General features: G+C 44.6%; 1 protein-coding gene across 1 annotated transcript in view; it reads left to right on the forward strand.

The window, feature by feature from the left end:
* Nucleotides 1-23,287, forward strand: part of sntg1 (syntrophin, gamma 1) — a 150,961-nt gene that overhangs the window by 26,457 nt on the left and 101,217 nt on the right. Inside the window, exons 2-6 of the mRNA XM_067977096.1 lie at nucleotides 7,974-8,108; nucleotides 13,176-13,232; nucleotides 18,161-18,218; nucleotides 18,319-18,362; nucleotides 18,485-18,526. Of these exons, the coding sequence (XP_067833197.1) occupies nucleotides 7,974-8,108; nucleotides 13,176-13,232; nucleotides 18,161-18,218; nucleotides 18,319-18,362; nucleotides 18,485-18,526 (336 nt within the window). The remainder of the gene's footprint in view (nucleotides 1-7,973; nucleotides 8,109-13,175; nucleotides 13,233-18,160; nucleotides 18,219-18,318; nucleotides 18,363-18,484; nucleotides 18,527-23,287) is intronic.

Here is a 23,287-nt window from a genome sequence, read left to right on the forward strand (position 1 = left end):
GTCACTCGCCGCAGAATACCCAGCCTCTGACCTCCTCTTGTAGCCACAGTATTTATGTGGCTGGTCCAGTTAAGTTTCTGGTCAATGGTGACCCCCAGGATGTTGATGGTGGGGGATTCGGCGATGGTAATGCCTTTGAATGTCAAGGGGAGGTGGTTAGACTCTCTCTTGTTGGAGATGGTCATTGCCTGGCACTTGTCTGGCGCGAATGTTACTTGCCACTTATCAGCCCAAGCCTGGATGTTGTCCAGATCTTGCTGCATGCAGGCATGGATTGCTTCATTTTCTGAGAGGTTGCCAATAGAACTGAACACTGTGCAATCATCGGCGAACATCCCCATTTCTGACCTTATTGACCCGCCTCCTGAGAGCGGATTGGACGCCCGACCCTCGACGCCTCTAATGGTGAGCTGCAAAAAGTGCAGCATCCTCTCCCAGGCATCTGTGAGCCGTGTGAGGGGGGAAAGGACCTCTCTGTCCCCTCAACCAATCGGATTGAAACATCCCTGACAAGCCGCACAGTCAGAACCAGGAAGTACAAGCTACAACAGTTCAATCAATGTAAAATCAGTTAGATAAAGTGAAATAAAGAAAGGATAAGAAAAATTGAATTAAAAGATAGAGATAAAAGATTATGGCAAATTGTGAGTAAAAATGCAAAAGAATACAGGAGGGCATAGACAGAGCAGATAGATAGGTGACTGATACAGCTCAGTGCAGAGAAATGTGAAGTGGTACATTTTGGGAAAAAGATCAGTGGAAGGAAGTATACCTTAAAGAGCATGATTGGAGGAACAGAAAGATCTAAGGGTGGAGATATGTAGATTTTTTCAAAAAGTGGGAACACAGGTAGAGAAGGCCGTTAAGGGTTAATAGAATTCTGGGTTTCATGCGAAAGGGCAGTCAATATAAAAGTAAGTTATTGACTTTGTACAAGATATTGGTTGGGCCACAGTTGGAGTATTGCGTGTACTTCTGTTAACCCCGTTACTGGAAGGATATTAGAGCCATGGAAAGAATACAATAAATATTCACTAGAATGAGGGGCTGTAGTTATAAAGTAAGGCTGAGAAAAAACTGTGGCTTTTTTCAATGCAACAGAGAAGATGTAGGGGGAGGTTGGGGAGGGCTCCTAATCAATGTTTTAAATATTATGAACGATTTTGAGAGGTTGAACAGTGGAAGATTGTTCCCAGTGGTTGGAGAGTTGGTAACAAGGAGTTTTAGACGTAGAATTATCACTGGAAGAATAAATGAGAAGTAGGAAAAATGTTTTCACTAGAGGGTTTTTAGAATATGGAATACTTTACACAAATGGCCATTGACGCACAGACTATAACTTCATTTAAAGAAGAACCAAATAAGTATTTGAAAAGGAAGTATATAAATGGATATGTGTAAGGAATCTTACAACACCAGGTTATAGTCCAACAGGTTTATTTGAAAATCACAAGCAAAGCTTGTGATTTTCAAATAAAACTGTTGGACTATAACCTGGTGTTGTAAGATTCCTTACATTTGTCCACCCCAGTCCATCACCGGCATCTCCACATCATAAAAGGATATGGGAATTGTCAGGAATTAGAGCAGGTAGCTCTACTTAAAGAGCTAGCTCTGGCACTGGCACAATAGACAGAATGACCTCCTCTGCTGTAATTTATATGATTCTATGAATTCATTTATACTCAGCAACTAGGGTTAGATCTCAGGATGTATACGTCCCCATCTGTGACTCTCTTTTCTCTTTTTATGAATGATATGAACTGATTGGGCACTGACATAGTTGTGTCAGATTCATACAGAAACATCTTCACTGAGCTTTTCTGTAGTCTCAGCTTTAAATCAGAGTTTTACTGATCAGTAATGTTTCTTGGGCACCGAGAATCAACTCGTATTTTTACGGATATTCATTCAACCTGTAGCACAGTTGTAAGATCCTTATTTGATGCAAGAGTTTAATTTTTCTCCAATTTACTGTCTTTCATTTCATCTTTTCTGAACTCCTATTAGCTGTGTCCTGTGATATGTTTCTGATTTGGTGAGCTTTGCCCTTCTGTGGATTGCCCTGATCTGCTGTTTTCATTTCAGCTCTCAAGTTCTTTATCATACTTTGGAACCACCAGCAGCACAAAAAATGCTTCACTTTGTTACAGGACTCAACATGATTTTATTTATAATGGATATGTATCCTCGAGGATACATGTCACCATGGAAATAATATTCTTTGCCTTGAACTTTTGCGCCGCTTTAATTTGGCAATTAGTGCTTAATATTTAACTTTTGAACACTGATCTTTGGCTCACTTTCCACATCTTCAGTCTTTTTGATAAGTCAATTAACTGTACTAAATCCGACACTTCATTCAGATTACAATCTTCCTCCAAAGTGCATCGATGGAACTTTCTTAAAGCAAAATATCAATCTATACCCTGGAACTCATACTTTGTTGCCTTAATTGAATATAAAGCGGAATCCCTGGCTTTCCCACATTGTGTGAAGCCCAACAATGGGGAGTTTCTTTTTTGTTAAGTGTTTATTTTTGGTCCTGAAATGGTTGGTTAATGCTGCTTAGGTTCTGTTCTAATCATCATCTCCTGTCAGGTTGTCATAGCTTTCTTGTAACTCCTCTCCATCATGTTGCAGGGATAGATCTTTTTTTTCTTCTTGGAATCACTAATATTAAATCCAATCATTGTCTTTTCAAACTTCTTTAACCACAAATTGCAGCTGAGGACAAGATAAAATGTACATCAAGTACAGGCAGATTAGGCATTGCTGTGGCCATGCTGATAACAGAATTACAAAGCACATGATTCAACAAGGTAGCGATTTCCCCCTTATCTATTTTGTACACAGAATCTGTTCTGAATAAACTAAAAAATGATCACTCCCTTTACAAGAACATGGGAGAGGGGATTTTCAACTTCCACCCAAAAGAGGCCTGAAGGTTCGGGCCTCATTTGAATGCAGCCAGCGAGCTGCGGGCATCAAACAGGCGCTCTGCTGCAGCTTGCTGGTTGTGGGGAGGGTAGAAAATCATCCGTCTCCTATGCCTAGCCGGCTGGCAGATCAGACCTAGGGGTAGTGGGGAGCCGATCTCGGATGAGAATGCCAGTAATGGGTGGCAGTACTTTTTGTGGAGCCAGAGTACTCCTGCTTCTCCAGGCCCCTCAAAAAATTTCCCCCCAAAATTACTGGGCCTTTTGTGCAGTGTCCATCATTGGTCCGTTTAAGGACCGATGGTTCGGCATGTTCTGCCCGATTATACCTGAGAATTACAAACGGGGTCCTACAACCAGCACAGGACCCTGATTTGCACATGTAAGGAGCTGCTCACTCGTTTACAGGCCCACCTGTATTAGGTGGTCCTTAGCCTTCCATGGGGCGACCGAGGTGCCAACCCCTCCCACGATTTTCAGCTGCCAGCCGCTCATTTTACAGGCGAGAAACGGACAGCAGTTGAAAATCGCCCCCACTGTCTTGGTCTTTATTCCTTGTTTTAACAGGATACCTTTTAACTTGCTGATCACTTACATCTGATCCAGGTGTTTACTCACATGAATGACAGCATTGCCTCCCTAATTAACTCTCGATGCTACCTATGTATACAATTACAGAATGGAAATCTAGAAATTGCTGTCAACATTAATTCCCATGGCAAAAGTATGGTAGTGGCCAACAATAATGATAGTACAGTGGTTGTGAGTATAAATGATCATCGAAGGCACAGCACACCAATTTAAAGTAAAGTAAATGGCGTTGCACTCCTTTCACCGATATGAATCAGATATTGCAACCAAGCCAAATTACAACTAAGCCAGAGATGACAAATGGCACCAAAGGCACACTACCTGGATCTAGAATCATAAAATGTTACAGTCAGAAACAGGCCATTGGTCTGTCAATTCTTTGCAGTATTTCCCTAGCTCGCACTAGGCAGACAGCAAGGGCTCGATTTTCGGATGTCCAACCGGGTGCATTCGTGGCGGGGGGGCTCCGAAAATTGAGGATTCCCGGGGTGGGTCTGGAGCCCGACTTCAACCCGCCCACCTCCGGGTTCCCCAGCGACGCGCTTAGATGCGCGCGCAGCCCCCGCATGCAGGACTCCCGCCGGCTTTAATTGCCCATTTTAATTATCCCACTTAAATCAATTAATTGGATACATCAGGTCGTTAGGAGACCTGATTTGGAGGATATTTTAGGAGGGGTGGGATTTTCAGGTCAACTGAGCGTTTAACGTACTGGGGGAAACACTCCCAGTTGAAATGGATGTGTTGCAGCCATCAGCCTGTGGCAGCTGCAAAGGTCCATTTGACAGGTGTGGGGGGGGAGAGACCCTCACTCATTGCAGGAGGCCACTCTGTCACTTTGGACAAAGGTTGGCCTCCACCACGCTCCTCCTAACAATAAAATTCACCAACTTGGAACCTTAACCCCGGTGTCCAGAGACATGTACCTACCTTGCGGACCCCCTCAAACGTACATCTTCCGGATGGAGGCCGCCGTAGCTGCAGTCATGACCTCCTCGGAGGACGAACAGCATCACCAGCCTCGCGGCCACGCCGTCCACCTCTGACATGTGGAGCTCCACAACACAGTGCTGTGACACATCCACCTGCACAGCAGGAGGGAGGGCAACCGCAGAGAGAGATGCGTCGCAGAAGGCACTACCCTCGCCACAGGATCTAAAGACTGAGGCTCAGCTTCCTGGACCTCTCTGAGCAGCAGTGCACACGGAGGCTCAGAGTCACTCGACATGTAGTCGTGGACATCTGCAACCTCCCTGATGCCAAGCTGCTCCTGGCTGGCCCGAGCACCATCTTCTTACCTGTCACTGTCAAAGTCACCACTGCCCTCAACAACTTCTCCTCCACGTCCTTCCAGGGTGCCACTGGGGACATCGCCGACGTCTCTCAGTCGTCTGTACAAAAGAGCCCTGCAAATACACCTGCACCCACTCTGCAGTGACACAATGGGTGGCATCAGTTGTGGGTCTTCATGGTGATCCTCAGGAAAAGACATTATTGCACAAACCAGACAAGATTTGCAAAGACGTGGCAGTAGTGGTGATAACAAATTTTAATGTTTTTTTGCAAAACAAACAAAAGTAAATCAAAAACATGACATTTTGTCTTACACCCTTGTGCATTCCCCCTTTGTGCTCACAAAACCTTTGCCTTACATTTACGGGAATCCCTACGTGGTGCTACCCCTGTGGCTTCAGCAGAGGTAGTGGCTGGTTGCTCTTGTCCATGCCCTGACCGATGAGATGCTTTGTGCGGACACCCTCTGGGTTTCGGTGCCCGTGAGGGCCCCTCCAAAGACTGTTCCACCTGCACCTGTGCAGGAGCAGACTCGGCCACTTGGAGAGGGAGCAGCTTTCCGGGCACTGGTTGAGAGGGGGGCAACGGGTGAGACGTGGGAGGGCTTTGAGTGGCATACCCACTTCCATGTCCCCTTTCACCATCATCCCTCTTCTGGCCCAGGCCCACATCACTCCTTTCACCCTGCTGGACGACAGTTTGGAGGATTTGTGTGAAGCCTTGGAAGGCCAGTTGTAAGGTATCTGTCAGTCTGTTTAAGGCAGCAGAATGTTGCTCACCCTGAATCTGAACAGCCGTTGTTAGGGCCTGAATGGACTCATTGTTGAGCCGTGCTTGAAGCTCGATGGAGGCTAGCCTTTCCTCCATTGCAGACATTCCCGCACCTACCCGTGTCACTATCTCAGAGATGCCTTCACATCCCTGTGACACTATCTCGGAGATACCCTCCTGTACCTGTGCCACCATTCCACTGGACACCTCCATCCTCTGCGCGATTGTGGAGAGTGCGCGTGGCAACTGTTCCAGTACCCGGCAATGTGCTACTGGCCCTCGATGACTCCTTTTCATGGCTGGCCCCCAGGGTTCAGCATCTGGGTCCAGCTGAGCAGAGCCTGGAGAAGAGTGTTTCCACCGACGGGGACTCTCCACGGCCGCCCCTGCCACCAGGGTCTGCTCATGCTCACATGTGCGTGGTGACTCACCATGTGCAAGCCCAACTAAGTGAGGACGGGGACCCACCGAGGTGTGTATATGCGCTCGTGGATGGCTGGCTCAGATGTGACGATGCACCCTCAGAGGCCAGCAGGTCCTCTGAGGAATCACCCTTCGACGTCACGGCACTCACAGATGGCCCTGCAAGAGAACAGAAAGCAATATTAGGCATGTGGACAGATGTTGAGGTGCTGCAGATGCCAAGTAATGCTAAGATCATTCGCTATCATGAGTGCTGAGTGTTAGATTTCTGTCACCAGCCGCTTGTACAATCCCAGTCTCGGCGTCTGCCACGGAGAGGCATTCCAGTGTCTGGCTTATTTCGAGTGCCTACTGCTCCACATCTGTTAAGGCCACCTGGTGTGGCGGGCCCACTCCAGTCCTTGCCCTCTCCCGGGCATTCTGGCATCTCTTCTCCTATCAAGGCAAACCACAGAGGCGTGATTGAGTGACGGTTGCATGGTGACCTGCTGCATGCATTGCTGTGGGTGGGGGTGAGCGTGAGGGAGATGCATGGGAGGGTGCGTGTGAGACATAGCCATGAGATTGTATGAGGATTGGGTTGCGTGGTAGTGTTCGAATGGGAACTGGGGCGGTGAGTAAGTGCAGGCAAGGTGAGGATGATGGTTGAGTGGATGTGAGGAGTGATGCGAGAGCGTTGTGGTGGCAGTGCAGGAGGAGTTGTGTGGTGGTGGAGGTGATGTGGAAGACAGAGTGTGGGAGAATGTGTAAGTATACTCACATTGGCTGACCTGGTTAAGCTATTAAATCGCTTCCTGCACTGGACCCAGGTTCGGCACACATTGCTGCTGCTGCTGACCTCCTCGGCCACCTCCAGCCAGGCCTTCTTGGTGGCGAAGGGAGGACACCTCCTCCCATTCGATGGAAAAAAATTCCCCTCCTCCGCCTCACCCCATCGAGCAGCACCTGGAGTGAGGAGTCAGAGAACCTTGGAGCAGCCTTGCCTCTGGCCTGCTCCATGATCCAAAATTGTTTCTTTGCTGCAGGAGGAGCATAGGAGGACTGCCCCTTTAAATAGGGCTCCTCCTGCTGACAGCCTGTGATGCGGGTGCGCAGTGCACCCACTGCGCAGGTCTGGAACGGGAAACCTGGAAGCACATGTAAATACCTTCAATTAGGCTGCGATCGCGTGCAGAGCACCCGGAATTCACTGGGCGCGTTACCCACGCGCTCAGTCAACCCCCCCCCCCCCCCGCTGCCAACCTGCCTCCCTCCTAATATCGGGTCCCAAGTATGAGAGGCTGCTCATAAGTGGCACAATGCGCAGTGCAACTCACCATAAAATTTGAAAGGTCATTGCCATCATCCTTCTGATCACAGAATGGACATATTCCACACTTTATCGAATGGTGCTTCCACCAATCAAGGGTACAGATCTTCAGTGGCAGCTGCTTGACTTCCTTCAACTCAATCATGATGGGCACCAAGCCCTGGATATATAAGCACAAGTTTTCATAACCAGCCTCCAGGTAATGCCTGTTAGCAGCAGTCATCACAAGTTTCAGAGATTACTCATTAGATGTACAACAATTACCTGCCTTCAGCGTGAGGGAAGGACCTACACAGGATAGTTTGCAATGTGCCAGTCACCTCTGAAAAGATGGGCATCTGAGCCTTTTTCACTGCATTAAAGGCCCCATTTTCTACTTTAACCAGCAAAAGCCCTGCCTCTGTGTTGCCATGTTTTATGGGAAGAGGCATAATATTTTTCATCCATAGCACAAATACAATTTGCTCTTCAGGCTTTTATAATCTATATTATTTTGTATATCTTATGTATTAAACATTCGTGTCAGGATGAAAAATTCTGCCCGTAGTATTTTGAAACCTATGGTCACAAAGAATACTGGTACCTCTTCCAACTAAAACAATATCAATTTTGTTTAAATCTGTCTAATCTTTTTCTTCTTTTTCAAGACAAAGACAGGAATTTGTTTGCTACAGGATGGAACTCAAGAGCCTTTTGAAGTGCGATTGCACTTAGCAAAGGACATTTTAACAATTCAGGAGCAAGACGTTATCTGTGTGTCTAGTGAAGCCTTCTATTCTAGTGTAAGTAACATACTTTTCCTTTCAAAAATTTTAATATTTGATGTCCGATACATTTGTTATTTAGAATGAATGGCAACTACTTTTTGTGTTGGTACATTCATCTTTTACTAGATTTATTGTGAAACTGTCATTTTTTTTATGAATCAGTGCCCAAAATATCATGTGGTAAACAATTCGGTCTGTGGTATGCTGTCTAAGTCTGCAGGAGAGGAGACATAAAATACACTTTTGGGATTCAGACGAGGATATCCTTATGCCTCCATGGCAATTTGGAGAATAAAACACAGCAAGTGTGAAAATGGCAGCAAGCACCCATGAGCACAAGGCATCAACTAAACACACAGCTTAGTCATATGACATTGATAAATGTCAATGTGAGCTTTACATTTGTAAAATGTATTTGTTTGTTGAAAGAGTTTTCTGGTTCATTGAAGATTAAGCATACATTGGCTTTCTGCCTGATGCCAATCTTCAGCTCTATGTGGAATTCTTCCCCCATGCTTGACTTACTGCCTTGATTTTTTTTTTGCTTGGACATCAAAGCTATTTTTGAAATGCACCAGAAGGCTGAACAATACTTGAGGGAGTGAGTTAAAATATCCTGGAAGAATTTACACAGCAGTGCTAAGACAGGAATTAGGAACAGACCCATTTCACCATTTATATTAGAGTAGATTTTGATATAGCCTGTGTTGTGTGCCAGGGCCATGAACTCAACGGATGGTGATCACAAAATTGTGGATGCTCTGCCCATGATATTCCATTGCAGTGTGCCCACAATTTTGCAATCTCTGTTGCATGCAAAGTCGTGCCAGGGGTGCAGTGTCCCATAAAATTTATCCCATCATCTACATATTCACTAGCAGTGGGACTGTAGCATAGGTAATGGCACAGAAGGAGGCCATTCGACCCATCATGCCCATGCCGGATCTTTGAAAGAGCTATCCAATTAGTCCCACCCACCTGCTCTTTCCCCATAGCCCTGTAATTTTTTTCCCTTCAAGTATTTATCCAATTCCCTTTGAAAGTTATTATTGAATCTGCTTCCACCACCCTTTCAGGCAGTGCATTCCAGATCATAAAACTCGCTGCGTAAAAAAATGTTTCCTCATGTCGCCTCTTGTTCTTTTGTCCATCACCTTAAATCTGTGTCCTCTGGTTACCGAACCTTCTGCCAGTGGAAACAGTTTCTCCATATTTAGTCTATCAAAATCATTCATGATTTTGAACATCTCTATGAAATCTCCCCTTAACCTTCTCTGCTCTGAGGAGAACAACCCCAGCTTCTCCAGTCTCTCCACATAACTGAAGTCCCTCATCCGTAGTACCAATTTAGTAAATCTCTTCTGCACCCTCTTGGCCTCCTTCCGAAAGTGTGGTGCCCGGAAATGAAAACAGTACTCCAGCTGAGGCCTAACCAGTGTTTTATAAAGTATTTAGCATAACTTCCTTGCTTTTGTACTCTATGCCTCTATTAATAAAGCCCAGGATCCCATATGCTTTTTTTTAACAGTGTTCTCAACTTGTCCTGCCACCTTCAAAGATTTGTGCACGAACACAAGTTCTTCGACATACTTTCTAAAAATATTTCTTTCCAGTAGCAATCAACTGATTGTTTTATGGTTTTGTCAGGCAGGTGTCTAACCTGTACGGAAACCCATCACCATGTTTAAGGATCTCCAAATCAAGGCACTGAGAAATCTGTACCTCCCTTCAGGCTTTAAGGACCAAATACTTTTAACCAATTTCACAAACGGGTTTGGAAATAGGCATAGGAGCTCATTTCAATATTGAAACGAGGTCTGCGCCCACTTCAGGCAGCTACCATCGCCATCTAAAAAAAGGTCCTGCCGAATGTTGCAGTGGCCTAGCCATACGTGCAGTTCAGGTGTGGGTCTTCCCACTGCTAAATTTGTCATTGTTGCACCCGTTTTATGGGCGCAACGATGTTCAATTTAGAGCTCAATGTTTCTGTCACCATCTTGAAGAAGCTTTGTGACAATTGTCAGTCCAAACAGAAATCCATTCAACAGTCTTGTAAATGGCTTGTGGTTGAGGTTAATATCATTAACAAAACTAATAGACTCACTGATTAAGCACACAATATAAAAAAGAAGCCTCAATGGAAATGCATCTTTAATTGACCCATAATAGATGTATTGCCCACTCAACCAGGTATAAAACATGTCAGAACAGCTGGCACATAGAACAAAATGGGATAGTTAATAGGGATGAGCTTTGAATTGGAACTAATACCCTGTTTGTAACACAAAGCCATTTCAAGAATAAGTGGTTCTGTAACACTCTAGGCTCCCAGTGTGTGGAATCTGTCCCTTTCATATTACCGGGCAGATTCCATTGCACCAAAACAATAGACCAAGAACTCCACATGCACAATTGTTTGAAATTGAGTTTACTTATCGCCACTGGACCTTTCCAGTGATGGTTCTCTCTTTGTTGGCAGAGTTCATATTGACCAAGCAAGGGAATTGTTGTCTCCAGAGGCGCCCATGGAACCCATCTGTTCAACATTACAACCTTATTAACCTTATATCACTCTTGCCAACTCAATGCTGCTTTCAGATGCAACATCGCATCACTTGTATGATAAAATGATACCTTGCTCCTTTTGCTATTCGCCTTCCTAGCCAAAACAATGTTTGCCAAACACTTTTTCATGAAAACAGTAGCACTTTAAACAGTCCACACATCTACAAAATGACAATTTTCTGACTTATACATATAAATCTGTTTTCTAATTTCTGCCTTTATATTTGATGGCCTGATTGGTTATCATTATTTGGAACAGAAACTATATGAAAGGTGGTGATAGGTTTTGGTTGGTTTTCTTTGAGCCTATTCGCAGCCTAGTAGTTTCTCCATTGTGACATTTTCTATTTCCCATACCAGCTTGGAGTCTCTCTGGGTGATGTTGCCAATTTATTAATTAATTATGAGTAGATTTAAATGTTTACCTACAAGGTCTGGGAATTGGGCTGAGACTGCCCAAACTCATTTCATTTCACAGTTGGCACAGGTCCTTTTACTCTGCGCTACTTTTGATCAAAGGTTTCACAGGTGTGAGGACGGTATGTTAACCTGTTGGATCATCCAGTTTTCTCACATCATCGACTTGGAATTGCGCTGCACAATTGTTGTAGTTTCAGGTCTGCCTTAAATATTCTTTCAGGTAAGTGGTCCTGGTTACTCCATAAACAGTCCAAGTCTCTTATGTTCAGGAGTGTGCCCATACTGCCCAATATCTAATTATATGACAGCGTAACCTGGGCTGTGACAATAGGAGGCCTTGCATTCTGAACCAGATATCATATCTTTCACATGTGCCTTCACATACAATGCTCCAATCTTTCCAAAAAGGGGACTGAAGCACTTTAGTGAGATGAGACTAGATACAAATCGTTAAGCTGCTTTATTTTACAGATAAGTAAACGTACAGAGTGACATGTGTAGTCAAATCTCATCTCAATATAATTAACTACACAACAGTCCTCAAGAAGAAAAACTAAAAAAATCACCAAACTCTCCCTATTAGTGGGCTCACTTAACTTGTAATTCCCTGTCAGTCTAGTAATTCCTGACTGGCTCTGGGCTTGAGATGAGTGAGTTTTCTCTCGCTAGGCTAGGATTCCTCTTCAGATCTAGCTGACTGACTGACTGACTATGTGCCTCTTTGGCCCTTTTTATTGCACACCCAGCCAGGAGGAAGGCTATCCCTCTGACTCCTTCCCTGATTAATGATTTGCCAAAAGGCCTGTCAATAAATTTTGCTACTTCTCCCACCTCTGTGGGGTGCAGGTTTAAAGAAAACATCTCCTGTTCTTCTCAAATTGAATTGGGGAAATCCTAGATAAATAGCCCTGGGATGGCCCTGTTTGAAATAGACTATGAGCCACCACATTCCACAAACTGGCTCATCCGGTTTCAATGCCTGCAACCTGCGGCTTTTTTGAAAAACCTGTGGAAATTCACTTTGTTTTAAAACACAAAACTTAAACATAGCACATTCCCAAATCCTCAGTGTGAAAAAAAATCAAAGAACACAAAACATAACAGAAATATTAACAATGAATGGTTTATGTGCCGATATGAAATTTGGTTTTCCATTATTTTAACAGAGACATTAACCCATTTATTTTGAACAATTTAAAACCTTGGTTAAGATAATATATGAAAAAAATGCAGCTAATTAGTTAACACGTTTGTTGCTCATGTTGCACAGCACAGGTTCAACCCCTATGTCTTTTATGCTTTGTAGGCTGATAGAAAGGTTTAATAATTTAAAAACCTATAGAGGATAATTTTATTAGTTTGTGCTCGTCATGGGGAGTCTTGCCCATTGGCAGAATCTGTCAGAAATTCAGGTACGCACTGCTTCCATGGTTTTTTGGACCATTAAAGTGAACGGTTGAGAAACTGTGGCCAGTAGGTGCCCAAATTTCCGATCGGTACTGCCATTGGGTGAGGCTTCCCACCGCCGACGGGTGAGGCTTCCCACCGCCGACGGGTGAGGCTTCCCACCGCCGACGGGTGAGGCTTCCCACCGCCGACGGGTGAGGATCCCCACCGCCGACGGGTGAGGATCCCCACCGCCGACGGGTGAGGATCCCCACCGCCGACGGGTGAGGATCCCCACCGCCGACGGGTGAGGATCCCCACCGCCGACGGGTGAGGCTTCCCACCGCCGACGGGTGAGGATCCCCACCGCCGACGGGTGAGGCTTCCCACCGCCGACGGGTGAGGATCCCCACCGCCGACGGGTGAGGATCCCCACCGCCGACGGGTGAGGCTTCCCACCGCCGATGGGTGAGGCTTCCCACCGCCGACGGGTGAGGATCCCCACCGCCGACGGGTGTGGCTTCCCACTGCCAGCAAGGACTCATAGGATACCTCTATGGAGTCTTGTGAACCTTACACTGTAGGAAAACACCTGTATTACCTGTTAGAATTTGATGTTTTAAATGATATGAGAATTGTTTAGTATTTGAATGTTTACATTTACAGTGTATTACATAATCTAAAATCCAAACTATTGTGTTCCTTCTTTAGGAAAGAACAGTTACAATCAGAAGACAAACAATTGGTGGATTTGGTCTAAGTATAAAGGTGTCTTTTTAAAAAATTGTTGTTAATTATTTGAGAAACTTTTCTTTTGAATTTCTAGTCTATTCTTTGCAATGTTGTCAAGATTTGGTGTTGTCAAGAAAATTCTGAGCAATTTATCCAGTTAAAATTAATTGCCTTTGCATAATTTCTCCTCCACATTCTTTCCCAGCTAAGGCCCTTTCTGTTCCTCTCTGCTCCTCAATCAAGAAGCTAGCAGGGTTGTAGCAATGAATACTCCACGGAATCTCTAATCATACTGCTTGGTAAACCCATAAGGGAGAAGCTATGAGTGATCTGGGAAAGGTCTCCTTCCCAGAAAACTTTTCCAATCCTTCCCCAGATGACCTGGCTGAGACTTTCAGTAGTTTCCTCCAAGATGAAGGTTGAGTGTGAATTTCACACTTGTGTGGTAATCTGGCAGAGTGCATCGCCCGTGCGTTATAGAACCCATTGGATTTTTAGCCCATTGATCTCAATGGAATGAAAATCAGATGGCTTCTATAACAGGTGGGTAATTGGCTCCACCAGATTACCACCCATTTGGTGAAGATAAAAATTTACCTCAAGTTCTTCTGTTTGAGAGTTCAGTGCTTTATACTTGTAATTGACAGGTAGACCAATGCTCTGGCCACTGCCAATTTAAAAGGGGCCCTTCCTTTGGTGGCTGGAGCATGTGGCTGCTTTAGGTCTCTAAATTATAGAAATCAGGGTTGTATGCCATAGTTAGGACCCCGACTTCAATTTTAAGGGAGGGCGGAATGTGTACTGCACACTCCACCCATGTATGCTGGCGTTGAGAAGCCTAAGCTCCTCCTGGTTCCACAAGAATAGTGTGGGCCGCTGCTGACCCAGGTTCGTCCCCTACTCTTCACCTGCTCCCCTTCCCAAGACCTACCTGCGGGCCGGCTCGGCGTAGGAACTGGCCAAAGCTCCTCAGGCCCGAAACCGGCGAGCTGCATCGGGACATCCGGTTGGCACCTACACCTCGCCAGTTCCACTTAAAGGAGGCCTAGGCCTCAATATGGCTCTGGCCTCTTTTCCCCGGGGAGAGGCGGGTGGCTGGCACACCTCCAATGAATTAAAATCTACCTGAATTACTTTGTTGCATAGTTTTTCAGATGCACAACATTTGTCATTCACCATTTTTATACTGCAGTGTCTAGTGGCTATTTCTGGATCAGAAAAATGGCTTTAAAAATAATGATCTTGCACGTCATTTGCAGTCTGAAGCTTGCACAATTTAGCATTATATCAGTAAAAGACCTGGGGGAATTTTGAATATTGATGAGGCACATGGTCCTACGGCAAGCAACACAAGGGTACTGAAAATATCTTTCTACAGGAGAAGTGCAAGGGAGGTGTCAACAGAATACAAGCTATTTAAAATAAAGAACACTGGGAGTAGCGCAAAATGGGCGATAGTGAATTGACCACCCGTTTGTGAAATTATTGGACTGTCCAAGGTAAATTTAAGCCCCATTGGTTTTAAGATAATCGAGTGCATTATCTTCTAGTTGTCAATGTTGATTTAAAAAAAAAATCAGTGTCAGTATAAAATGGGGAAGTGGCGGGAAATATACGCCAATATCTTTTTTTTAACAGTTCACAAAAGATCTGAAAATATAATACTTGACTAACAAATATTGTATTTAAATTAGGACAGCTTTACTTACTATTAAATTGGCACTGTGGATGCCAAATACCAGTGTACTGCACGTGATGATATTGATACAAGAGTATTAACAATTATAACATCATTACTGAAGATTTACTAAGGAATAATTCGCAGTTGATTATTGTGAAATAACTCAGTCAGTATACAGTACAGTATACATTAAAAAGGACTAATGGGTTTTAGTGTCCATTTAAATAGTCAATGTTAACATGAAGACTTGATACGGAAACATTTGAACTCGAATTTTGTCAAATGAACCCCAGCACATTATCTCTTAGAAAAACATATCTCTTACCCTATGCTCTCTTACATTGAATAATATCATGTGTACAAACGGATCCTTCTTCAGCCATCTTTATTTTCTCCATTCCACCATTTTATTTCTTCACCTCTCATGAAGGCTTTGATTTCTTGCTGGGGTGTGGCTCTACGGGTGCCAGGTTCTCTCCAGCAACTCATCCAAGCGGCTATTATCCATGTGTGAGCATTGTTGGTTAGTGCCAGCAGGCTATTTATTTGCAAGAGCATCACAGCCAAGTTCAGCTCTGTGCACATTCAGCAAAGTCTGTTGGATAGTGAGCAGGAGTGGCAATGCGCTCCGATTTTCTCCTCTCTAATCGAGAGATGCTGAGGTCAATTGCAGCACTCATGCTCCCATCTGAGATGAGATCAGATAATTCAGCACAGACCAGGGATTGAACCTGGAACCTTCCTAGTCTGTGTGGCTTCACTGGATAAACTTGCTGAGCGAACTACCATTTCTGTTCTTCTGATGATATATATTAACAGTAGAAGTTCAGCACCACTCCTTTGTAACAATAAATGGTTTGAGTTCCATGGTATCAGCACTTTCCTGAACTGGATTTTTTTATTATTTAGAAAGAAAATTTCCCTATAGCAGAGTTTCACTCTGTTAAGTCATCTTGGTAATAAGCCTCTTATAATCAAACCAAGAATGCGATATTAATAATATATATCTCCAGAGGTTAATTCCTTCAGAGCTGAAGTTCAGAGAATATTACCATTGAACTTTTCCCAAAATAAATTCCCAATGTGAACTCAAAACATTTTGAAGCAAATGTCACATTCAGTTAGTTTGCTCCTGTTTGTTTTATCGAAGCTGTTCCATGCCTTTTTATGAGGTTAATAATAATTAGCAGATGCTGGTAATTATTGAACATAAAACCTGACAAGATGATGAAGAATCCTGTACAAAGATTGTTGCAGTGCGATTATTAACTGTAATTATTTTGATGACTGTATTTCAAAGGCCCATAAATTCCTCCTCAGCCCCTTTCACTTCACTGGAAGTGTGGCGGAAACCCCGTTTACACGCATAAATGAGCCGGGGACGGGGGGGAGTTGGGGGATAGTGGTGGTGGTGCAGGGAGATTTTAACCGCCAATGGATTTCCGGCCATTAACCACTGGTTTTTGTTAGTTTCCCACCCACACGCGGAGGTATGAGGCCATGACGATTTTAACCGCTGGGCCTCATTAACCCTGAATGGGTGGGTAGCGACTTCTGGCCTCCGGAAAATCGGGTGGCCCCACTGGCTCTCGATTAAATGTGGGAAAATGGGTTCTGGGGTCGTCTCGTGGTAGGGTTGGGGGCAGTTCAGGGCAAAGGAGGCTAAAGGTTTCCTTGTGGGGCATTCCTGCTCCTCCTGCCTCCACAAAAGAAAGTAAAAGCTTTACGTGGAGAGTCTCTTCAGCTTCCTGAATCTCTTCACACTGGCCTTGACCTGTCATCTGATCCGATTAGCATATGTAAAGTTACAGCGGCAGGGTGGGAGCAGTTCCGAGGAACATCTGGGCCAAAAATTGCTGAAGACCATCTGATTCTTTTGCACTAAAAATGTGTTAAATCCCCTAAGTTTGGTAAAAGATGTTCTTGTAAGAGGTGCTGGATATGAGTTCCATATTAAAGAGAGAATTATATAAAATTTGCACTACGTTTAGGAGGAGGATAACTATATTACAGAGTTTATGTAATTCTCATCCTTGTTTTCGAATCCATCAATGGCCACGCCTCCTCCCTGCTTCTGTAACCTCCTCCAGCCCTACAACCCTCCGAGATCTCTGCACTCCTCCAGTTCTTTCCTCTTGCACATCCCCGAGTTCCTTCGCTCTACCATTGGCAGTCGTGCCTTCAGCTGCCTAGGCCCTAAGCTTTGGAATTTCCTCTCTAAACCTCTCTGCCTCTCTACTTCTCTCTCCTCCTTTAAGATGCTCCTTAAAACCTACCTCTATCCTAATATCTCCTTATGTGGCTCTCTGTCAAATTTTGTTTGATAATCCGCTCCTGTGAAGTGCCATGGGACATTTTACTACGTTAAAAGCACTATATAAATGCAAGTTATTGTTGTTGTCGTCGTCAACCAATCAGGTAACGCTGGTTGGAAATCACCCTGGCATGCAATACTTGATAAAGCATGACATGCTTTGACTGGAATGTTTTAAGAGTACCATCCAGCATCACGGTTAGTCAGGTATTCACGTATTGTAGTGAAGCCATCAGAAGAGGAATCTCCACCAGATTTCATCCATTTCTATAGATTTTGGGATGTAGGTGCTGGTGGCAAGACACAGAGTATCTTTTGGGCAGCAGGATCACCCTCCACAGGTTCTCCTTGTCCTCTGAATGTGTCAGTCTAGAGGATGCCCATTGGGAAACCCATAGGTGCTAGGAAAAAGAGCCTAGGCAAAAAAAGAAATAATTAACCATAACTGGCACAAGTTCTCCTGAAAACCTTGGTACATGCTAGGAGCACATAATCACAAAATCACACTCGCCCAGCCTGTGATTTTAATGGATGGAAGACATGAACTGGAAGTACACAATTTTGCGGATTGCATCCCAGCACACACCAAAGAATAGCGCAGTCGAATTTTTAAAGGTCCTCCCTCCTGGAGAAGAGGTTCCAACACCTGCCCCAAGTCTGACCGTAAATTAGTACAGAGCCGAAGTTCGGCAGCGATCCGGCAGAAATGATTGCCACCGAATTTTGCGGTCCCGTGCACTTCGTCTGCACCCAAAAATTAGTGCAGATGGGGCGTACTGAACATTGAAATAAGCCCCATGAAATCTCATCTCATTCACTTCCCATTACCATTTAATGTCACTGGTTTTATTTAAAATGTACAATAGTAATTATAACCAATCACCCATGTAAAGACACCTGAACTATTATTGAAAAAAAGTCATTGAGATGTCCTATCTGTAATGTTCTCCTGCAATTCTATTTCTTCAGGGTGGAGCTGAACACAATATTCCAGTCATTATATCGAAAATCTCAAAAGAACAAAGAGGTATGACATAATTGTCTTATTAATAGTCTGTTTTAACCTTTAGATGTCAATATGAAGTAGCTTGACATAAGATTTTTTTTCTCCTGTACTATTTGCAAAGCTGACCTATCTGGCTTGCTGTTTATCGGAGATGCTATCCTTCAGGTGTGTACGCTGTAATGTTTTATTAATCGAGTATAATTACTGCTGACCACAGATAATTGCAGTGAATTTAGGTTTGTCACCAAGTTTTTTTCCTTCCTTTCCTGCTTTCCCTGCACCATTAGATAAATGGAATAAATGTTAGGAATTGCAAACATGAAGAAGTGGTGAGTACAAAATGAATTTCTAATTCTTGTTTCTTTTTTTGCTGTGTAGCTCATCCAGAAATACATGTACATTTTGACACCTGTGTTAAACTGACATCCTTTCAGAAAATAAGTACTTGAGAAGTCAGCAGATTTAAACCTTTCACATGCCAGGAGCAATGTTTATACCAGAAGGGAAAAACATCAATGTGATCACTACATACAACCAAATTCAATTTGCCAAAAATAAAAACAATACCAAATATAAGGGAAGATATTCCACTTTATTTTAATGGATGAAAAACCACAGGCAATTTCCTGATTTGCGTTCTCTGTGTGCCTCAGGAGCACTGATGTGGAAAATCCCCCCTATATTTTTTTTAAATTACTGTTGTGTTTGCCTCAGATATGCATGCAAGTATTCCAGGTTATATGGCATTATGCCAAGTAAACTATTGAAAATTTCCTGCTTTGTAAACCTCCATTTGAATATATGCATTTTAATTTTTAGGGCTGTACAGCTCCACATACTAGAGGAAGAAGGGGATCTCAGTGACCCCAAAACCTAGTGACTAAGGGGTAGAAATTCCAGTCTGCGCAGAAATATGCAAAGCAAGCATGGAGTTGGGCAGGGGGGGGAGCGGAGATGGGAAAGCATGTGGGGATCCATTTTGCTAGATCCCGACTCAACATATTGTGTAACAATTTCTAGTGGGTCCTTTTGGTCTGATGCTCTCACATGTGGTAATTTGGCAGACTCATGTAAATCGCATGGAAATGAGGATAGGCATAAAATCCCATTCTTTTCTGTGGGATCTCAATGTGCAAATAGCCAGCCCATTAAATAATGGGTGTTAAGGCCAGAAACATTCAAGTTTAGTCCAGAATGTGACTTCATTTTGGTTGCTTGAACAAGAATTGCTAAAATTCGTGGCCCCCTCTGCTTGAGTTTTTGGAGGTGGAAGAAGAGGGTGTAGGAAGTGACGTGAAAGAGGCGTATTTACATCAGAGGCAGACTGCCCATATTCACCTTTACTACATAGCCGTGTTTATAGACCGATGCACACCTACCTGGGAATGTCTGACTAGAACCGCCTTCACAAACTGAGATTTACAAGGGAGGTAGTGATATGCTATTTGACCTGTAAACAACAGCACAAGTCACACAACTGGTTCCACCATATCCACTGCTATGGTGGCTGGCTGGTTTGCCAGCTTTCTGGAACATGAATGGTGGAGGGTTGTTAAAATTGGATAGCCATGTGGTGAAGGATAGAATACTAGAGCCTGTCCTTAGTTGTTTCCCAGCCTTTATTCATAAAAATTCCCCTTACACACATCCTAGCTAAGCTCGCCTATAAAAAGGATACAAGAGAGTCCCCAATTGATACTCACCACCTGAATACAATTAACACTAATTGATATAAATCATACAATTAACAAGTGGATGGGTTGGATATGGCATTGCCTTCAGTGGGGAGCCTTATTTATGCCTACTCCAGCCACACTTCTGGGCAATCCCTCAACATATCCACTGATGTGCATGGGAGAAGACCCCTGTGAAGCCCTGTGGAATGGTTCTCTCTGTCCAATTCCCCAACATGTTGAAACTGGATAAGAGAACCTGCTCTACATTTGTGCCCTAGGCCTCCATCCCAGCACTGTGAGCATTCACGGGAGATACTCCCATTGTGTAAAGGAACGTTGTCACTGCAGCCTCAGCTGCAGATACCCGTGAAGTTGCCATGTACTCCATGGTGTGCTGCAGTTCTGATATTGATTGTGCACGACTGCACAAATGTGACCGGTGGACTCCTCTGCAGATCATCTGCTCAATACCAAATGACTCCAGAAGGCAATCATTCTCAGATACACAGGCTCCATGAGTTCCAAAACCCTGAGCTCAGCAAATGAGGAATGTCGTGAGCTGACCAACAGGAATCTCCTCCTCCACTGCCACCACCCACATGCTCTTCCTCACATGTGCTCTGTGATTCACCTGTGCTACCTCCTGAAACTGATGAATCCCCTCTAGGTTGATATACCTCTACTGGTGCTTGCTGAGGTGGAGTGAGTAATGCAGGGTGCTGTGAGGTGCTAGCTGAGAAACACCTATTCAAACGGTGCTTACATGGCAATATACTGTGGGCTAGATTTTTCTCAGTGGCCAAGTCCTTGTCAGAAGTGAACCAGGACCACACCCCCATTCACCATGGTGAACGCAATGAAATTTCATGACGCCACTTCCTTGCACAAATGTGGGCAGCTCCCATAATATGTTTGCTCTTTACTGGCTGCCAGCCTCAGGAGAGGTAGGAGGGAAATCTAATGATGTTGCAGTATTTAAGTAACTGAAGCAGTGGGATGGCCCAGGAAGCCAATTTCATCATTTTCAATTCGGAAAGCAACAATGCTTGAGATTTATTATTTGGGCCACAGAGCCCCCAGATTCACTGACTGAGCACTGGAATTCCTTTTGACTAGCTTTGGATCAGAGGGAAGGAGTAGAAGGAGGTGGCTTTGGCAGTCACTGCCATCTCCTACAATCCTTGTATGCCTGCTCAATACCATAAGTTTAATGACCAGGTTAGCTGAGAAAAGAGGAGACAGTGACAGCTGCCCTTAAAGGTAGGTTGAAAGCATGTTGACCATTGCCATCACCTTAGCCTCTCAATCTACCTCACCATGTCTATTTCCCTGAGAAATCCACAAGGAAGCACAAGATCCTTCACAATTTCTTCCTTATCTTGCAACTGATCCTCCACTCACAGCCTAACATGTAGAGAAAATATGTGACTGCCTTGCTGATGTAATAACTGCATTGTTGTGCATATTTTCACTCCCATTAAGGAATTTTCATTTGCACCTGGGTTGCATTCCTTCTGATGGCAAGGCAAGTTCATTCACATTCTGTACCTTCTTCTTGAAAGATAAGATGACATATAATGCCCAGCTGTGAAATGCCACAAGGGGAGGCCCACCAAGCCTTTGGCTTTTCACCCCTTTTGAGGTTCAAGCTCTGAAACTACTACACAGGCACACAGAGGAACCAGCAGTTGACAAAGAAGTAGGAGAGGAGATGTCAGCTGAAAGCTGGCCACTACATCATGTCAGTTCCAGCCACCCAAGTGCAGACTGACATCTTAAAATATTGTCAAAACGTTACCTTACAACTTTTCCTAAAAGTACACCAACCAAGTAACTCAGCTACCCATGCCAACCTCTCTTTATACTTTTTTTTTATTTGTTCATGGGATGTGGGCGTCACTGGCGAGGCCAGTATTTATTGCCCATCCCTAATTGCCCTTGAGAAGGTGGTGGTGAGCTGCCTTCTTGAACCGCTGCAATCCGTGTGGTGAAGGTTCTCCCACAGTGCTGTTAGGAAGGGAGTTCCAGGATTTTGACCCAGCGACGATGAAGGAACGGCGATACATTTCCAAGTCGGGATGGCGTGTGACTTGGAGGGGAACGTGCAGGTGGTGTTGTTCCCATGTGCCTGTTGCTCTTGTCCTTCTAAGTGGTAGAGGTCGTGGGTTTGGGAGGTACTGTCGAAGAAGCCTTGGCGAGTTGCTGCTGTGGATGGTACACACTGCAGCCACTGTGCGCCGGTGGTGAAGGGAGTGAATGTTTAGGGTGGTGGATGGGGTACCAATCAAGCGGGCTGCTTTGTCCTGGATGGTGTCGAGCTTCTTGAGTGTTGTTGGAGCTGCACTCATCCAGGCAAGTGGAGAGTATTCCATCACACTCCTGACTTGTGCCTTGTAGATGGTGGAAAGACTTTGGGGAGTCAGGAGGTGAGTCACTCGCCGCAGAATACCCAGCCTCTGACCTGCTCTTGTAGCCACAGTATTTATATGGCTGGTCCAGTTAAGTTTCTGGTCAACGATGACCCCCAGTATGTTGATGGTGGGGGATTCGGTGATGGTAATGCCGTTGAATGTCAAGGGGAGCTAGTTAAACTCTCTCCTGTTGGAGATGATCATTGCCTGGCACTTGTCTGGCATGAATGGTACTTGCCACTTATGAGCCTAAGCCTGGATGTTGTCCAGGTCTTGCTGCATGCAGGCTCGGACTGCATTATTTGAGGGTTTGCGAATGGAATTAAACACTCTGCAATCATCAGCGAACATCCCCGTTTCTGACCTTATGATGAAGGGAAGGTCATTGATGAAGCAGCTGAAGATGGTTAGGCCTAGGACACTGCCCTGAGGAACTCCTGCAACAATGTCCTGGGGCTGAGATGATTGGCCTCCAACAACCACTACCATCTTCCTTTGTGCTAGGTATGACTCCAGCCACTCAAGAGTTTTCCCCGATTCCCATTGACTTCAATTTTACTAGAGCTCCTTGGTGCCACACTCAGTCAAATGCTGCCTTGATTTCAAGGGCAGTCACTCTCACCTCACCTCTGGAATTCAGCTCTTTTGTCCATGTTTGGACCAAGGCTGTAATGAGGTCTGGCGCCAAGTGGTCCTGGCGGAACACGAACTGAGCATCGGTGAGCAGGATATTGGTGAGTAAGTGCCGCCTGATAGCACAGTCGACGACATCTTCCATCACTTTGCTGATGATTGAGAGTAGACTGATGGGGCGGTAATTGGCCGGATTGGATTTGTCCTGCTTTTTGTGCCCTTCTGGGGAAACCCAGCAATATGCTGAAGAACAGAAGCTGCAGAAACCCGGCCCCTCAGCATCATTTAACCCATGTCACATTTCAGCCACCCAGTCATTGTTCTCCCCTCTCGCAAGATTTAGCCCAGGGTCACCCACCCAGGAGAGGTT

This window comes from Heptranchias perlo, chromosome 3 (genome assembly GCF_035084215.1).
Source record: "Heptranchias perlo isolate sHepPer1 chromosome 3, sHepPer1.hap1, whole genome shotgun sequence".
Taxonomy (NCBI): domain Eukaryota; kingdom Metazoa; phylum Chordata; class Chondrichthyes; order Hexanchiformes; family Hexanchidae; genus Heptranchias; species Heptranchias perlo.